Genomic DNA, 17,450 nt, shown 5'->3' with positions numbered 1-17,450 from the left:
ATTATGAAAATGTCTCTGTCCTCTCTGCCTCTCAGTTCTTTAGTATAAACTCTAAGGCTGTAAGGGTTTCAGTTTCACTGAACTCATGAAAAATTTCAAGATAATTTACTTAAATTTGAATAATAGTTATAAATCAGTGACTAATAGGATGCTAACAGCCCCAAATGTATGTAGCTCTCATATCTAAAACCTATGACCAGGCAACAGCTTTCAACCTACTGCAGGAAACCTGTCTCACAATTTTAGAGGAAAAAAACCCTCAAACTCAAATTAAGTTCCCGTGTCCTTGTAGCACTGCATCCTCATGTGGAAACAAGCTGGTACCCCTGGGGGATGTATTCACTCTCTCCTGCACTTCCCTTCAACTGTGAGGCTCAGGTTCCTCAGGTGGAAGTGACTCAAGGACTGTCTGCATGGTTGGGGGTATTTGAGTAGACTCATCCTATTTTCTGGGCCAGATCCCTAAAATTACAATCCTCCCTGAAGACTCTTAGAAAGGACACCTGCTGTACAAAGTGCTGCCCTTGCCTTTGGCAAATTCTTGCGGGCATTTGTATTTTTCCTTATAGCACGCAGTATTTTTTTCTACTTTTATTTAGGCGTATCTATTCTGGTTTAGAAGTAAACAAACAAACAAACAAACAAAAAAAAAATCAGTGGCTTATTTCCTGCCTGATAAAATGTTCCCAAAGTACTTCTCCACATGCAACTTTTCAGAGTATGCTACTCAACCTTGTTTGTTACTATTACTGTATTTGGTACTAACTTTTTATTCAAGAATTTCTCCTATTAGAAAGAATAAGTCAAAACAGAACATGAGGAAATGTTACAGAAATCACTCACCCACACTGTCACCTAGGCTAAATTCAGATGATAGCTTTTATCCTACCAGTGAAATAATTTTACGGCTTAAATATATTTGTGTTCCTCTTAAAGGCACTTTTAATCTCATCACTTTGGATATTAAGGCTAGAATCATGACTACAGAAACAGACACAACCTCACAGAGATAATATTTACTTACATTCACTTTAAATCTGTTTTGTATCTTCACTTAATGGATTACCAAACGATCTGAAAAGAATTCAAATGGAACGAACCGCCTGTGTGTGCAGGGGAAGCAGGGTGTTTGCGAACATGCAGCTGATGCAACTCTTTAAAACTCGCTCTTCCCTAAGACCTTAGCCTTGGCTGATTGCTGATGAACAGCAGGATACAGTTCCTTCTTTGTTAGATCCTCACCGCTATTATTCAGACAGCAATGCAACATCTCCTGTCTTCTAAATTGCTGTCCTACATACATAGAAGCAATTTTTTTGGTATTTATAGATCTTGGTGTTTTACTAATTTCTTTTTAAAATCTAGAGACCCCATTTATTACTCTGATATAAGAAACGAAATGTAGGTGAGTGTAAACCATACTTTTTCTAGAAAACGAAGTAGGAAGTTGTGTTTAGAGATCAGCTAAGTAGAAGGCTGAACCAATGCACTCAGTGGTGCTGCTCTGCCCTCTACAGACTCGATTGTATAATCACATTTTACCCAGCGCGTTCCGTATTTCTGAAGGGCATTGCTCTTCAGCACACTATAATAAAAGTCATCAGTGGGAATTATAAACATACATGGGAGCTATCCTCTAATAGCATCCTGTAAGAAGTTGTAAGAAAGATAAATAAGAAATACTTCCGAGTTAGTGGGTATTTTCTGTGCTTTCTAAACAAGTTCATGTTGTCCACTAGGTCTGGGAAGTAGTGATTGCTTGAATAGCAACAGCACCTGGAGTCCAAATTCAATGAGAAATATTTATATCTATTACTCTAATGTATGCCTGGTAGCCTTTCTGCATGCTGGAGAAACAAGGCCTGTTCCAACTCAAGTATGCAGAGCAATGTCTTCCTAGTACTAAGAACAGTTTTCTACAGCAAGATTCAGGGCAAAGGAAATGCTCTGATTCCTTGATGGCTTTCTCACATCTAAGTGGAAAGTATGAAGCTTGTGACAACCTGTCTTGACTGAGATATAATGATATCAACAGCCCACTCAGCAAAAAGTTTAGCTATATGCTATCTACCACAACAACTAGTTCCCCCTTTTATCCCAGGAAAATGCCCAAGAACAGGATTTTCATTTGAGAAGATCATTTCAAATAATGTGCCCATAAATGAGCATCTACTTTTATGAGCTCTATTTTAACGTGCTCTTTTCATGTGATCTGATAAAGAAAATTAAAGTTCACAGGCATTTGCTACATCCTCACGGATTTGGGGAAACAAACAAGTACTTACTGTTTCTTATGAGTGGACAATCCTAACATTTTTGTTTTAAGATCATTTCATAATCCTTTCACCAGAGAAAACAAATTCCTAAATTTTTATAAAGTTTTTCTTGAATAGGAAAAACACAGCAGGGACTCAGTTTAGAAGACACGTAATTCAGATTCCTTCCAACTTTTCATCTTATGTGAGTTTTGTATCCGAAGAATACTCTCCTAATGCACACGTATCAAGTCCTACACTTAATATGCATCCCTCACAACTGAGCAGCACCTGACACTCCTGTGGCTCCATCTCCCATGGGCAGGTCTGTCCTCCGTCATCCGGTGTCACACAACAGGGAACACTGGCTGGGCCCTGTGTGAAAAGAGTTTGTCAGGAAGAAAAATTTGCCCGGGCAGCTCCTAACATAGTCTGTCTGCTATTGTGTGACAACCACACGCACTGGTTATGTGACCCAATGACTCATATGTCAGGAAACAAGAGAAGCGAGCAGTCTTTCAGTGTCTAGCATTTTCAGAATTATCTTCAGTACAAAACTGAAATGAGTGTTCAGAAAAAAATCTTTATTCAGTTTTACACATTACAGAGCTTGCAATATGTAATACTATTCTGTGCCTGTAAGTAAAGTTTTACAGCAAGTCAATATCCTTAATAATTAAGTTTCCTGAGCTATATACACATTCTGAATTGGACATATTTTGCAGGAGAAACAAGTAAGATACTCTGTTAGAACAGCACATTAGAATTTGATAAGTAAAAGCTATTAAAATGTATTGCATACATCAGAATTTGATTCCTATCCAGAAGTATTGCAGAAGACTGTTTTAGAAGACAAGATGTTGGTGTGGCTTTAGATCACTGATTACATTTCCAAGAAAATGCTTTTGTGTGGACTTACTTTGTCATACTTTTGTCTCTGTTTTGTTGAGGGATCTGCTAAATAGTAATGGTGCACGCATTTTCAAGCAAATGACTCAAGCAAAATGGAAATCTTAAATTTTCATAGTGCCCATTCAACAGGCAGAAATGATATTATTTCTTCCAGAGCAAATACTAGAAGAAAACAAAGGTCACGTTTATAGTTAGCAAAACTGTTCTGCAGTACTTCTGTTTGACAACAGCTGAATGACATTCTTCTACAAAATTCTTTATATAACCCCTGCTTTCTCAGATAACTAACAAGGAAGTATCAGTTATGGACTAGGCTATATGTACAATCCATGTGCAATATTGTAATATCTTCATCAAATGAACATTCAAGCTCCAATTTTTGCTTTTTTGACATTCTTTTCATTTGAGGACTTTGCAGTGGTTTTTAACATGTTAACACTGAAGAAAATACAAGGAGGAGAATCTAATTCTTAATACCACCCGTCTTTCCCACAGGGTAATTACTTTTAATGATACAGTAACTATTCTCAGATCTAGAAATATGCTAAATTCTGTAATGAAAGACAATACAATAAGTACTATTTCTACACATCTTTAGATCTTTACACTTAGACAAGGAGCTATCATAACCCACCACTCTGATCAATGTCAGAAACAAGTAACTACTTGAACAAACATGATGATCTTAGGGAAATGCTCAGGTTTCCACATCATCTACAAAAGAGACCATCTTCTAAATATTCATTGCTTGAAGTGCAGTCTTAAGGGTGCTAGTGATATAATCAGCTGATAACAATCTCTATCTAGAAATAATACTGTTTCTACACTTCTCTAGACCTACAGAAGACTGAGGGATGAGGTGACCTCTGAGAATTGCTGATTTGTACTATCAATAGGTATTTGTCTCAATTCCTTTGACACTTCATGTCTCAATTCTTCCCTAGCCTCCATTTTCAACTGTTGCAAGCTTTCTGTCTTCTTGTCATCAAATCACCAGAATAGATGTTTTGACCTTTTGTTTCCACATATTTTCCTTCACACACTTGGCAGTGTAAACTGGTCCAGAGGGGGATGTCTGCTGCAAACAGGGTACAGGAGACATGCTCCTTTGCCAAGTGACATGACATCTGACAACTTCATAGGACTTGGTGTTATGAACAGAGATGAATGTTCACATTCTCCCTTTTTCTTGCTCACAAGCTGCAAGCCTAACTTGTTTCCTGCATTATGGCACAAGTTCCAGCGGAAATCCAGGCCAAAAATGCATCCCAAGGGCTACTTGATTATCACAATCTCCAATGACCTTGGAAGAGCTGAGCCAAAGCTGTAACTGAATTTATTTTTCTTCAAGATGGAGAATGGAAAGTAAGCTTCTTCTTCTGCAGTGCTTGTCATCAAATTACATACTACTGTTGTGTTCTTTCCCTTATCATCAGCTTTGAAGTTCTTTGGGAATGAAAATCACTCAGCCTCACCTGAAGAACAGGAACCCAGGAACATTTACTGCTTACAGTCCACACTTAGGTATCTTTTTGTAAAGGGCTGAAAGTAAGCTGACCTTTTCCAGTAGCTGACTGAGCTCTAATCAGCAGGTCTCCCTGTCTCCTGAACCTGCAGTATTAGACTCGAGCAGCTGGAACTTCAGCCTGAAACAACAATTGCCCTGGAAACAACAAATCACACTAAATATGTCTATATCATTATGGCAGGGGAAACTGAAGTTCTTCTCCAAAGCCAGCTACCATGTTTTAGGCACCTCTCTGTGTCCACTAGCACAGCCCTGAAACGTGAAATCTAAAGCACTGGTAAGTTGTGTACAGGCACACTGCCAGGCCTCTCTGACATGCTGCAGGTCCTCCACAGGCTCTGCACAAATACTCACCCAGGTGGAAGATAGATGGGATGCAGAGTACATTATGCCTCTGGCCGTTACCAGGACCTGCTCCTTCAGAGCAGTACAGACAAGGCTGCTGATTCAATAGATGACTTCTATAAGAAAGACCATGTAATTGCCTTGGAAAGGCTCAGAAGCTCAGAAAAAGAACAGATTGATCATGTACAGATTAGGGCAGTGAACAAAATTTCATAAAAACAAAAATGGCTCTGTATAACTGGAATTGCACAAAGCAAGTCATTTTGAATTTATCTGCACGGTATCACATATGGCATATACACCTCATCCACTGTCTCTCCTTGGAACTTCAGATATTATTTAATGTAACAATTTCCAGGACTGGTAACCCTTTCCTTTTCCCCGAAAAAAAAAAAAAAAACAAAGCCAACTCCAGCCTTATTTATAAGTAGCAAAAACAAATAAGCTTATAAACTACAGTGACATTAACTGTAACCAAAGCAATTCACCAATTAACATGATATTATGATGTTACTGGGGGAGGACTGTATGTTGAAACAGGGCAGATATCCCTTCTGAATATGTAGTATTCTGAAGTGAAACTATGCAAACTGAAAAAAAAATGAAATATGAAAGTCAGTGGGGATATATTTTTCTCACTCTTAAAGTCTGAGCTTTTTTTTTCCTTGAAAATATTGAACAGAACCAAATATTCCTCGGAATACCTTATAAACTGCAAAGTATTATTCAATAACCTGTTCACCTCTTGCAGTGAAGGCTGAAGAGAAGTCCAAAAAGGTTCCTGTGATAAAGGTCCAAGGAACTTCAACACAAAGTCCTTGCTTGGCAAAAAAGAAAGAAACACATGGAGGATAGTAGGAAATAGGAGTGAAATTTCCAACACCTGCAGTTTTTAGCTACTGGTGGGCAACAGAAAGTAAAGTTCTGGGGTGTGCTAAAACCTTTGTGGTGAGAGCTGATCTTGCAGTAATCTTTTAGGAGATCAATGATTGTTGACAGCCATGGGAAAAGTGAAACAGTAATATTAATTTCCATATAGAAATTCATATGCTTGTGTTATGGCTTCATCTCAGCCCATCATTTTCTTTGAGTCCCAGATTTTGCAGATGTGGGAAATAAAGTACTCTTCTGGATGAGGAACACAGCCAAAGTGCTGACACTCTTCAATTCTTTGCCCTATACCTAAGTCTGTTAACTTCCTTTCCTTAACACCACTGAAAATGAGTTTAAGCTCATTTAGTCTCAGAAAAAGCCTTCAGATTCTTTGTTTCTTCTAACAATTCAACTCCCCATATGGTCTGCAAGACAGTTGAAGTGAAAAAAGTTTTCAGTTTGAACTCTGGGTGTCATAATCTATTTCTAGATATAAATATTTGGGTTCCCTTTCATTCTCAGAAAACTGCATGGGAAACAAATTGAGCTTGTGACCTGTTTTTACATTAAAATACTACAATACACAAGAGGACTTCATTCTGCATGTTTACCACAAACCCATCGAAGCTGCTGGTCTGTTTGGAGGTCAGTTAATTCATCAATGGATCTCCAGCTGCACTGACAAGCATATGCCCGTGATCCTTTCTTCTTTATCATCTTCGCCCTTAGTTTACTGAGTTCAGGCATGTTATTCCTGTCAATCAAGTGAGTTCATTTTAAGATCAGGCCTTTTTTTTTTTTCCTGAAGTAAAAAGCTCCATGAGACCATTTCAAATCAAAAAAGCTTTTAAGCACATTGTTGAGTGCCCCTATCATCAATGAATTTACAGATAGGCTTAAATTCCATTTTTGAACAGAATCCTTTTTTTGTAGACAAAATTCTCTGTCAGCTTTATAGACCCTGCTTCAGACCCTAAAGAAAGAGTTTATTATCTCATACCAATGCCTTCCACTGCACTGGGTTTTCTATTAATTCAAGATCTCAGAGGCAGAATAATTTAGACTTTGATTAAATGAAACAATCATTTTTATTTAATCTAACTACCAAACTCATCTCAGGGGACTAGTGCAGTGTTGTATTTTTAATCCTGCTTTCAATAATAGGAAAAAACAGAAGTCTTTTATTCAAAGATTTTTTTGAACTAGAGAGAAAACACAGGATAAACCTAATATGTAGTACAAGAAAAATAATGGAAAAGGAGATAATTTATCTGTTACTGTTCTACACCAGCTGTAACACCCTCTGGTGGCCAACCACATACTCAGAACACATTAATTACCTTAATCAGTGAACTGGAACACATAGAGACCTTATAAAAACAAGAGGAATTTAAATTTGATGTCTGTATTAGGATAATGCCTACTACACTACATTTCACCTAAGTCTTGACATTAGATATAGTTTTAGAGAAACTGGAAAAAAACCACTCTTTAATTTCAAGTCTTCCAAAAAAATGAAATGAGAAAACTTAAAGGCAGCACAATATAACAAGAAAACAAAATCTCACTTTTCCAGTTCATCACATTTCACTTTAAAAAGAAGTCTGTTAAGAAATGAAACCATGTGAGTTTCACTGAACATGTTACACAGATGGTATAATGCTCGATATTGGAAAGAAAAAGAAAACCTGACTTAAAACAACTGCAGTGTGTATGAAAGACTGAAAGTATAGCGAGAAGTATGTGCCAGAGAAATATTCTGCAGTAGAACACCACTCATCACACAAGGCATCTGTTTATTTCAGTGTTAAAGTTGCCACTTTACTGTAAAACCTGAATTATTTTTAAAAGCAGAGATGTGTATTTGGTAGGTAGAGTGATAGGGGTAAGAAGAGGAAAAGAATGAAATGTGATCATGTGAGGTATTGCATCCCTCTCCCCACAGACCTTCCCACTCAATCACCAAACAGTTTGCACACACGCTCCTGGTCAGATAACACAGAAGTGCTCTGGACTTTTCAACTTTCTCATTCAGATCAGGCCCTGAAGTACACTAACACAATATTAATACCAAATCCAGCTGTGGCATACCTGAAAAAAAGATAATCACAGGATTGGTCCCATATGTAGTCATTGTAAAGTGACACACGGAAGTCACAAGCAGTACAACGTAGCTGATCACATGTTCTGGTCAAAGAAAAGAGAACAAAACCCCCAAGAGCTTATTATATTCAGAGAAATCACACAAGAACATTACGATTTTAAAGTACAGCAGACATTACAGAAAGTACAGACCCAGAAATGCCAAAAGTAAGGCTGCCCTGTAATCTTAGATTTCTACATCTCTGGCACATATATAATAGTATGTATTTTAACTATATGATCATGTATCATTTTTACAGGTTCCTTACTTCACTGAATATATCAAATAAACTGATGTTCTTTTTATATATTCTCTTTTGTCCTTCTCACTGATACGGTACCTGAGCATTATCCAAATATGCATCAAGTGCATAATTACTTAATACAGTAAAATGCTAGATGGAAAAGTAATAATATTCTATAGGATGATGGAGATGCATCTTTAAAGCACTTCTCCCACTAAGCTCAGATGCATCTGCAAAGCACTCTGCCCATCTTCAGGTCAGGCTCCTGGAAAACACGGCCCACTGACTGAAGTGACATACTCAGCATCACATAGAAAGCTGAAGAGAGGCAGAAAAAACATAATACTCTACAGCAGCAATTTCCTTAACTACAAGATACCCTTTCATTTTTTGCAGACTATTGGCTCCTTTGCACACATCTTTCAACCCCTCACAGAAACAAGGCAAAGATTTGGTGATTAGCAACAGGGAATTGGAGGGATCAGCTGATTCTAATTGCAGTTATGGGCAGCCACATGTTGAAATGAGTATATAGCTGTCCTGTACAATTCAAACTAAAATTCAAACATATATATGCTGTACCATGAGAGATCCACAGTTCTGATAAAAACAATGATAATGCAAGTAGAACATTTTTGTCATGTTCCCTACCTTTTTGAAATATTTGTTCCTATACCATATGGTGAAGAGCTTCCACCCAGATATACTGGACAACACCTATATGGATTTCATAGAAAAATATTAAACTGCAGTAAAACATTCTGTAGAAAGTAGTACATAAAAGAAAATACTAAACTAAATTGTTATGTGCCATACTACCTCAAGTACGTGTGCCTTTTCAACAATTTTTTCTTTGAGTAGTTTACTGGCATGGTACTTCTAAAATAATAGTTTACTGAACACAGGTAAAGCATTCAAATGTCTACAGACTGGAATTTTAAAATATCCATTACCAAGGCAGCCAAAGAAAACTCTGTGAGAGCCAATCTCTAGATCAAATATACATAAGACTACATATTGCAGTTTTTTATAACTGTGTGTGTCCATAATGCAAAGGAAGCTATTCTTCAATAATTATTTAAATTGTAAATAATCTTGACCACATGACAACATGAAATGAATTATTCAAAATTAACTTTGTGTATTTTATCTTTGCCTTTTCAAAAAAAAGCTTCTTTAAATGCTTTCTTATTTAATTTCAGCATAATTTAAACAGTAGTAATATCTATTAGACTGATGACATACTATAATCCTGTTATGTTCAACTGAGCAAAGAATTTTTCACATACCTTTTCCCATGAGCCTGCATAACAAGACTATTGTTGTGAGGTGTGATATCTGCAGAGTTAGACCTCGATTTCTATTTTAAAAGGTAATCAAAGAGAAAAAGGCAGCGTTATAACAATATAACAATCTTCTGTTTTACTTAATAAGCAAAAGACAGAAAATCTCAGTAACAGAAGAAGGGGACTGAGAAATTGGAAATTTTCTTGCTTAGTTTTCTGTGAGACTCTTTGAGATGAAGTCTGCTGAAATAACAGATGGACCGGGAACACAGCTGACAGCAGACCTAGCCCAGCCAGTTCTTTCCTCAGATGCAATCTCTACTTTATAAAGTGTTTTCTAGAAAGGAAGAGAGCAGGCTTCTTCTCTAAACAATCTACTTGGTTAACGGAAGGAGATAACAAGAGGAAGGAGAATAAATAAATATGAGCTAAAATACAAAACTGAAATAAATGTCTTATTCCCAACAATTTTGAAAGAACATAACCATACCATTCTTAAATATGTAGGCTGAGCACTGAAAATCAGCATGCCTATTTAAAAACTGAGTTCTGATAGCCAGATCTATAAAAGGGTCTGAAAATGAAAAGTGAACAGAATTCAAGTGCATAGTATTCATAGAACCTCAGGCTTTTTACCTTCAAATTTTCTGGGTCTCTGCAATTATGCTCTGTGCCTGTTCATAAATATCTGAAAAAAACAGTAACAGTCCAACACCTCTCTAATGTCTAATTAAAATCCAAAATTCATGGCCTCGCATGCCTTTCACACAATAATCTGTTGATCGCTTCTCTTCCCATAGCCAGCTCCCAACCCTGCCTAACGAAATTCAACACTACCTGATCACTTTGACATTACATTCACAATTAAGCATCTTACACTTACTCATCGAGAACTTAGTATTAATTAAAAAGATAATGCATCTTTGAAAATGTTTGTTAACTAGCAATATGCATTTGCTGCATATAAAACAGGTATTAGAATTCTAGGTAAATCAGAAGTCCTAGGAATATATGGGTTGATAAAATGATAATTCTATCATGACATAATTTTCTCTCACTTGTACATGTTTATTGCAGTATACAAGTGCTTTTTTGCTTTTTTCAGATTAAATCAGTCTGTAAGGAACCAAAGGTATAAAAAATGAAGACAAGAAAGGTCACTCATATATGAAAATAAGAGAGTCTGCACAAAGGGCTAGAAGTGTAAATAAAACAATTTTCTATTGATGGTATCTAAATGAATTTTTATTTTCTACCTCTTCTATGACTCTCTACTTCTGCCTGTCCTCACTGTGTAAATATGTAGCTTTATTTCTACCTCTGGCTGCTAAATACAGAAGTCATTTGCAGATAATGCAAAATTGGGAGGAGTGGTTGATACTCCAGACAGTTGTGCTGCCATTCAGAGGGACCTCAACAGGCTGGACAAAAGGTTTATAGGAATCGCATGAAGTTCAAAAAGGGGAAGTGCAAAGTCCTGCACCTGAGAAGGAATACCCTCATGCACCAGTACAGACTGGGACCTGACCAGCTGGAAAACAGCTTGGCAGAAAAGGCCCTGGGGGTTCTGGTGGACAAGCTGACCATGAGCCAACAATGTATCCTTGCAGCACAGAAGGCCAACAGCATCCAAGGCTACAGTAGGCAGAGTGTTGCCAGCAGGTCGAGGGAGGCGATCCTTCCTCTCTACTCTGAGAGGCTGCACCTGGAGTGCTGCGTCCATTCTTTGGCTCCTCAGTACAAGACATGGGCATACTGGGATGAGTCCAGCGAAGAGCCACAAAGATGATTAAGGAACTAGAGCACCTCTCATAAAAGGAGATGCTGCAAGAGCTGTGACTGTTCAGCCTGGAGAGGAGAAGGCTCGGGGGGATCTGATCAATGTGTATAAATACCTGATGAGAGGAGTAAAGAAGATGGAGCCAGATTCTTTTCAGTGGTGCTCAGTGATGGGACAAGAGGCAACTGGCACATATTGAAATATAGGAAACTCCACTCAAATGTAAGAAAAATCTTCTTCACTTGTGAGAATGGTTGAACACTGAAATAGGTTGCCCAAAGTAGTTGTCAAGTCCCCACCCCTGTAGTGAAAACCTGACATGACACGGCCCTGAGCAACTTGCTCTAGTTGACTCTGTTCTGAGCAAGGGGGTTGTAAAATACAATTTAATGAGGTTCTTCCAGTCTCAACTGTTATGTGATTTATGGTTCTAAGTACTTATCTCAGGAAAAAATAAAGACTGCATTCTTCATTTCAAAACAAAATATTAACTCAGACTACTTTCATATATGGCATCATGCTCTACTTTGAGCTAGCACTTCCTATAACTGCCTGTCACTGCCTTGGTAAGACCATCTCTTTATATCTCTCCCATTCCTCACTCTGTAGTGATTATTGCAATTTCATTCCTGCTTGACTATTCTGCAAGTTTATCCTACAGCTGATTTTAATTTTTTTTTTTTTTGCCTGAAAATAGTTTTAGTTTATGGTGCTTTTCTCTTCTTCATTGAACCTCATCCCTTCTGCATTTCTCCAGACTTCTACTCACCAGAGGTGTTTTGATGAAACTGTTGTCATTACAGATTTCGTCAAAAATGTCATCTATATTTTCTTCACTGCTGCCAGCGCTCATTAATAACTTAGTTGATCTGAAAAGAAAAAAAAAACTTCATTTTGTAAAATGACTAGAGTAGTTATAAAGAACAAAATTCTTTACAGCTTTTTCTCCTCTAATATTACCGTAGTATCTAAGTAAGGCTGTCCAAATCATGACAGATCAGATCTAGACTGCAGGACGCCTCCTTTCAGTGCCCAATGAACTGGCCCATCATAAATCTTTTGCCTTTTTTTTGCTTTGTTTTCAACCATTTTTGCACTAAATAAAACTGGAAAAACCGAGAAAGAAATTGGACAGCCCTTATTTTTCATAAAGATCTTCAGCAGCAGGAATATAGAAAAGTCACTGAGATCTTTAGACTCACTGCTACAGAACTTTCAATACAATTTAGAACATATTGCTCTGTACAATTGTTTCCTAATTTTTTCAGATTAATTCAAATATGAAAGTCTCTAGAATACTGAAATAATGCTTCAAATCAGACATTAAAGTTGGTAGACTTGATGCCTCACTCATCCCACCTAACGTATTCATGAAACGGCCATTGTTCCAGGTGTCCAGTAGTCTTTGATGGAAATGTAGTGGACTTTCACTGATGGTAGATCACTATTGCAAGTGGTACTGTTACTGCCCACATAGAAGCATTGACAGAACTCCATAACATAAACCAATCTTACAAGCAGGCAGTGCTAAAATTTTGAAGTAATATTTAGAAAACGTGATGACTGTGTTTGATGGGGAGGGGTTTTGTTTCTACTATATGCAAATTTAAGCCCATCCCTTAGTATTGCGTTCAGAAAAAAAATAGTGCAACTTATTGTTGAAAACAGTGAATCTGCTCACTAAACTCTGTGCGTCTAGCCTGGTGATGAACAGAATTACCAATCAAAAAATCCTTTTTATTTTTTTCTTTTTGAGAAGTGCATCAGTGTTTGATTTTTTTTTATAATTCAGAAAACCACAGAGCCTACGTTTACAATTCAGAACGGCAGTCTTATTTACACTGCAGTACAGTGCAAGGCTATTCACACATAGTATTACTGGATTAATTACACATTATTCCTCAAAAACTAAAAGCATGAAGCTGGATGTGTCTGGAAAGTTCATCTTGCTTGGCCTGTTTGACAGAAGATATTAATGTTGTGTGTAAATGTGTGGTCTTTCTCACCATAGAGAAAGACAGAGTGCCATTTAATACAGTAGTCACAAGATGCTGTGCTATCTATCCTGTTTCAAAAAGATGATTCAGTGAGTATGTTGATGGATTTGAAGAATCTGAAATGACAACGGGTATCGCACAGACCATGGACTGAACACTCTCAGTAACAGCAAACCTAACTGAGGAAGTAATGAGGATCAATGTCCTTCACAGAAGCCTGAAAAGACATTAATAAACATACTTCAGTATGATCCTCCAGTCAAGAAAGAAACTCAACAAAGCTCAAGGCCAGGCTGCTAATGCAGTGGCAGAAAGAAACTACTTCAGGAGTGGTATTTTGTTTTAATTTTGTAAGATCAGTTAGTGAAAATATGTATGTTCTACATGATGAACAAATGCCACCCATGCACAAGTGGAATATGGCTTCTGATTCCTACAAGCAGGATCTTCTGGAAAACAGGTTTGAAACAGATGCTTGCATTTACTGATTTACTGCTCCTTAGCATAGTACGCAGGTCACAGAGTTGTAATCAAATTAGTGGAGGACCTACACTTTGCCATTTTGACTATAATATGATACAACAGCAAAAGCTGTGAAAAAAAATGTTAAAAAACATACAATAGTGATGTTTTGAATCTGAAAACTCAGCATAGTCCAGTCAACTGACAGCTGGCAAGTAGTATGCAATACAGGCAAATCATAGCAGTATCTCTAAAATAAATTTAGGAAGTACAAGATGAAATTACTTTCATGCAGTAATTCTGCAACACTGCAATCCCAGGAGAGAAGAGCTGTATTTTGACAACTGCAAAGGTACTGAAAGAAAGTATTGCCTTCAATCTTGTAAAGCAATTGGCAGATCCACAGTAAAGGATTTATTGGCCAAAATACTGCAATGGCAATAATTTTATAAAAGTCAACTCAATAGAAAGTCTTCTGGTTGTGCACAATAATGCTTTAACGTAATTCAAAAATTCTAAAAAGGAATTTCTGCTAAACTGTACACATTTAGAGAAATCACTTGCACTTTGCTTTCACTCAAGTGAAGTCATTACTCAAGTCTGCTGTTTGCTAGTTGTCAAAAAAGAGATGTCTGTAGTACCGCTGCATCAAGCCATCACGAACGAATGTATTTCTGAGAAAGAAGAAAATGCTTTTTGATATTGTAATTGGATTGATTTAATTCAGATGTTCAGCTAACCAGTATGCTAGCAACAGGGAAGTCCAGTAACGTGGTGAAGATATTGGACTTGGTGGTCTTGTATTGATCATGTGGCTCTCTAAGATCTTTGACTGAGAGTCTGGAGTATCTGTGGCATAGGTGATGAGCAGCTGACCCTTGGAGATACCTGACTAACCACGTCCTGGGCAGATAGCTGATAGCCCACAGACATTTAGAAAAGAGTTTGGGACACTCGTAGCAGTTAACAGAAATCTGAGGGCATTTAGCTGCAGCTACTTGGCAGACAGCATAGCAGTAGCGTCAAAAGTGATCTCAAAATGGTTGAAATTGTCAGTATTCAGACTGTAACAATCACTTTGAAAGCTATGAAATTTGAATTGGATGCAGAAAAGCATGAACAGCATAAATTATATCCTCACTATTGAAGATATGTTTTATATTGTTCCCAGAAATATCCACAGAACAAAACTTTTGATAATATGATGACTGAAGTTCTTCTTGGTATGAACCAGAAGATTTATATACATATTTATGTATCACAAGATTATACAGCTAAGTAACATCAGATCCTGACCGGTAAGTAAATTAATACAGCTTTTAATGTCACATTTATTTTGAGGTTCAGATACTCTTTAAGAGACAAATTTATTGTCTTAAGTAACTGCGTATGCCGGCACATGACTGAAAAATAGACACGAGAGGCTCGTTTACCACCGGCCTGCGTTTTAGGTCCTTAACTTCGGAATTTAAGTTCCTCGCCAGACTCGGCCCGGCCGTGGGGAATGCCGGCCGCCCCCCCGCGGCAGGGCCGGCCCTGACCCCGGCCCCGGGCCCGGCCCGCCCAGGCAGCCTCCCGCCAACCTGGCCTTCGCCGCTCCCTTCTCCTCCTCGCCGTCGTCCTCCCCGCCGCCGCCCGCCGCCCGCGCCGGCAGGCGGCAGAGCCGCCGCTCCACCTCGTCCAGCAGCCGCTCCAGGTCGTCCGCCATCTTGCCGCCGCCGGCCGTTGCCAAGGCGGCCCCGGCGCTCGCGCCGCGCCGCGCCCCGCGGCGGGAGGGAAGGGGAGGGGAGGGGAGGGCGGGCGCCCCCCGCCAGCTCGCCCGCGCCGCCATCCGCCCGCGCTGCCCGCGCGCCGCCTCCCCCGGGCAGAGCGAGCGGGAAGTGAAAAAAGAACGAGCGCGCGAGGCGCGTCGCCGCCGCGGCCGTAGTCGGCAGGATTCGAACCTGCGCGGGGAGACCCCAATGGATTTCTAGTCCATCGCCTTAACCACTCGGCCACGACTACGTGTGCGCTGAAGGCCCGCGCCGCCGCACTAGGGCAGCGCGCGGGCCGCGGCGGCGGCGGAGCCCGCGCAGAGCGGGCGGCGGCGGTGCCGGCCGGGGGCGCCGCAGGCCGGGGGCGCTGCCGGCCGGCCGGGGGCGCCGCCGCTCCGCGGTCCGTGTCCGCGGGCTGTGGCCTGGCACCTGGGGCACGCGTCCGCGCGGGCGGAGCGAGGGGTGTGAAGTAGGCTCCGTACGCAGTCCGGTGCATTGTTAATGCAGCCCAACGTTCTGTGTGGCGGCGCATTTAAAGCGAAAAGAAAGCACGTTTCTACACGGTGCCGCGGTTCTGAGACAATGGCCCAACTCCGCCCAGTCCCTTGGGAGAAGTTTGTGATTTGCTTAGATTAGAAACACTTACTGAGAGACGGGATCGGTCCCATCAAAAGCAGGGCTGTCCCAAAGCGGAAGGCTCGGCATTTCGAAAATCAGGGCTGCGTTTTGCTGAGGACGGGCAGAGGCCGGCAGCACCGCGGCGGCGAGGAAGGAGGTGCCGGACGGCCCGTCCCGGCGGTGGCCCTGGCTGTGGTGCCGCGACACGCGGCCCTGGGCGCTGTAGGACTTCCGTGGCTTCGTGCGGGTGCGTCTTGGCGTTGGAGATCGGGCCAATTTGTGGTCGCCTCAGAGCTGGTGGAACCCAAGGGAAAATGAGAAATGTGCAGGTAAAATCATGCAGTGTCAGAGGGAGTTGGAGGAACTGTTAGCTGCTGCACAGCTGGGGAGATTAACAGGTTTCCAGCTGATGCCGAACTCTCAAAGCATGGTTAAAGAAATCTTTAGGAGATGAGCAGCAATTTTTTTCATCTTTATTCAGTATTTTTGAGGCGATTCCCATAACAACAGAATCTTGCCTATTGCCTTGTTAGTAAATCCAGGCATACCTACCGGGTGCCAGTCATCAGTCTCCCAACACGTGCTCTGGCCTCCTCTGTCTTCAAAGACAAGTGGAAGGTCAAACGTTTCAAGGTGGGCACACCGCCAGCTTTGTCAATACTGACTCTTTAAGAGAACCGTTGGGGTGAATGCTGTATGTTATTATATTTGATTGGAAACTCAAGGAAGCAATTTAGAACGAGAAAGGTCCTGCTAAGTAAAATAAAGCATTGCCGTCTCCTTTAGTCAGCTGACAGAAAGCTCCGTGCTAGTCCCCGTTGCCAAGACTGTTGAAAATTTGTCAGCCTATGATGAAGTGGGGGCTGCAGTCCTTAACAGCTCTGAGCAAAGCCTCTCGGTTACAAGGTGTTTTACAATTCTCCTGGCATTTCCAGTAATGAGTTGCAAGCCCTGTTTGAATTCCCTCGTACTTAAGGTTTTATTTCATTGTTCCATATTCCTCCCCATGCATCTCAGGGCTCCTTTAATACCGCAGCCCGTATAACGACAGTGCTGCTGGGAGATGTGTTGGGTAGAACAGTTGAGAGCCTTCCCTGGGCTGATGTGATGGAAGAAACCAAATAGTGTTGATGCTGCTCCAGCTCTTTTAAGTGGTCCCTTGGTTAGGACTCGGTGTCATGTAGGTAAATTCAATCCAGAAGAAGTGGATTTTTTGGTGGAATTTTTACATTCATCTCTTGCAGCTGTGGAGA

The 17,450-nt window shown here is 40.1% G+C and overlaps 1 protein-coding gene and 1 non-coding gene across 3 annotated transcripts; both read right to left on the bottom strand.

Moving 5' to 3' along the window:
* Positions 1-2,818: 2,818 nt before the first annotated feature.
* CFAP418 (cilia and flagella associated protein 418) lies at positions 2,819-15,533 on the bottom strand. Of its 2 annotated transcripts, XR_009957508.1 has the most exons (7): positions 15,409-15,533; positions 12,136-12,235; positions 9,590-9,660; positions 8,952-9,017; positions 8,005-8,100; positions 4,726-6,667; positions 2,819-4,642 (listed from the first exon to the last, which is right to left on the bottom strand). XR_009957508.1 is itself a non-coding variant. In XM_062568340.1 (6 exons), exons 1-6 carry the CDS (start codon positions 15,531-15,533, stop codon positions 6,508-6,510), a joined length of 618 nt encoding a protein of 205 aa, XP_062424324.1. In that variant the 3' UTR covers positions 2,819-6,507. The 2 variants fall into 2 exon arrangements, 1 of the variants encoding a protein (XP_062424324.1); XM_062568340.1 differs by having other exon boundaries at positions 2,819-6,667.
* Positions 15,534-15,747: 214 nt separating this feature from the next.
* Positions 15,748-15,829, bottom strand: TRNAS-AGA (transfer RNA serine (anticodon AGA)). The gene has a single exon. It is a non-coding gene; the product is annotated as a tRNA-Ser (tRNA).
* Positions 15,830-17,450: the final 1,621 nt, after the last annotated feature.

The sequence above is a fragment of the Rhea pennata genome, chromosome 2 (assembly GCF_028389875.1).
Source record: "Rhea pennata isolate bPtePen1 chromosome 2, bPtePen1.pri, whole genome shotgun sequence".
Classification (NCBI taxonomy): Eukaryota; Metazoa; Chordata; class Aves; order Rheiformes; family Rheidae; genus Rhea; species Rhea pennata.
This window is presented reverse-complemented; position numbering and strand designations above follow the sequence as displayed.

Coding starts and splice junctions, on each gene's coding strand:
- CFAP418 (XM_062568340.1), bottom strand. CDS start 15,533: ATGGCGGACGACCTGGAGCGGCTGCTGGACGAGGTGGAGCGGCGGCTC. Junction 9,661..12,135: donor GTTTCATCAAAACACCTCTG/GTGAGTAGAAGT, acceptor CTTTTAAAATAG/AAATCGAGGTCTAACTCTGC. Junction 6,668..8,004: donor TGTGATTATCTTTTTTTCAG/GTATGCCACAGC, acceptor CTTGATTGACAG/GAATAACATGCCTGAACTCA.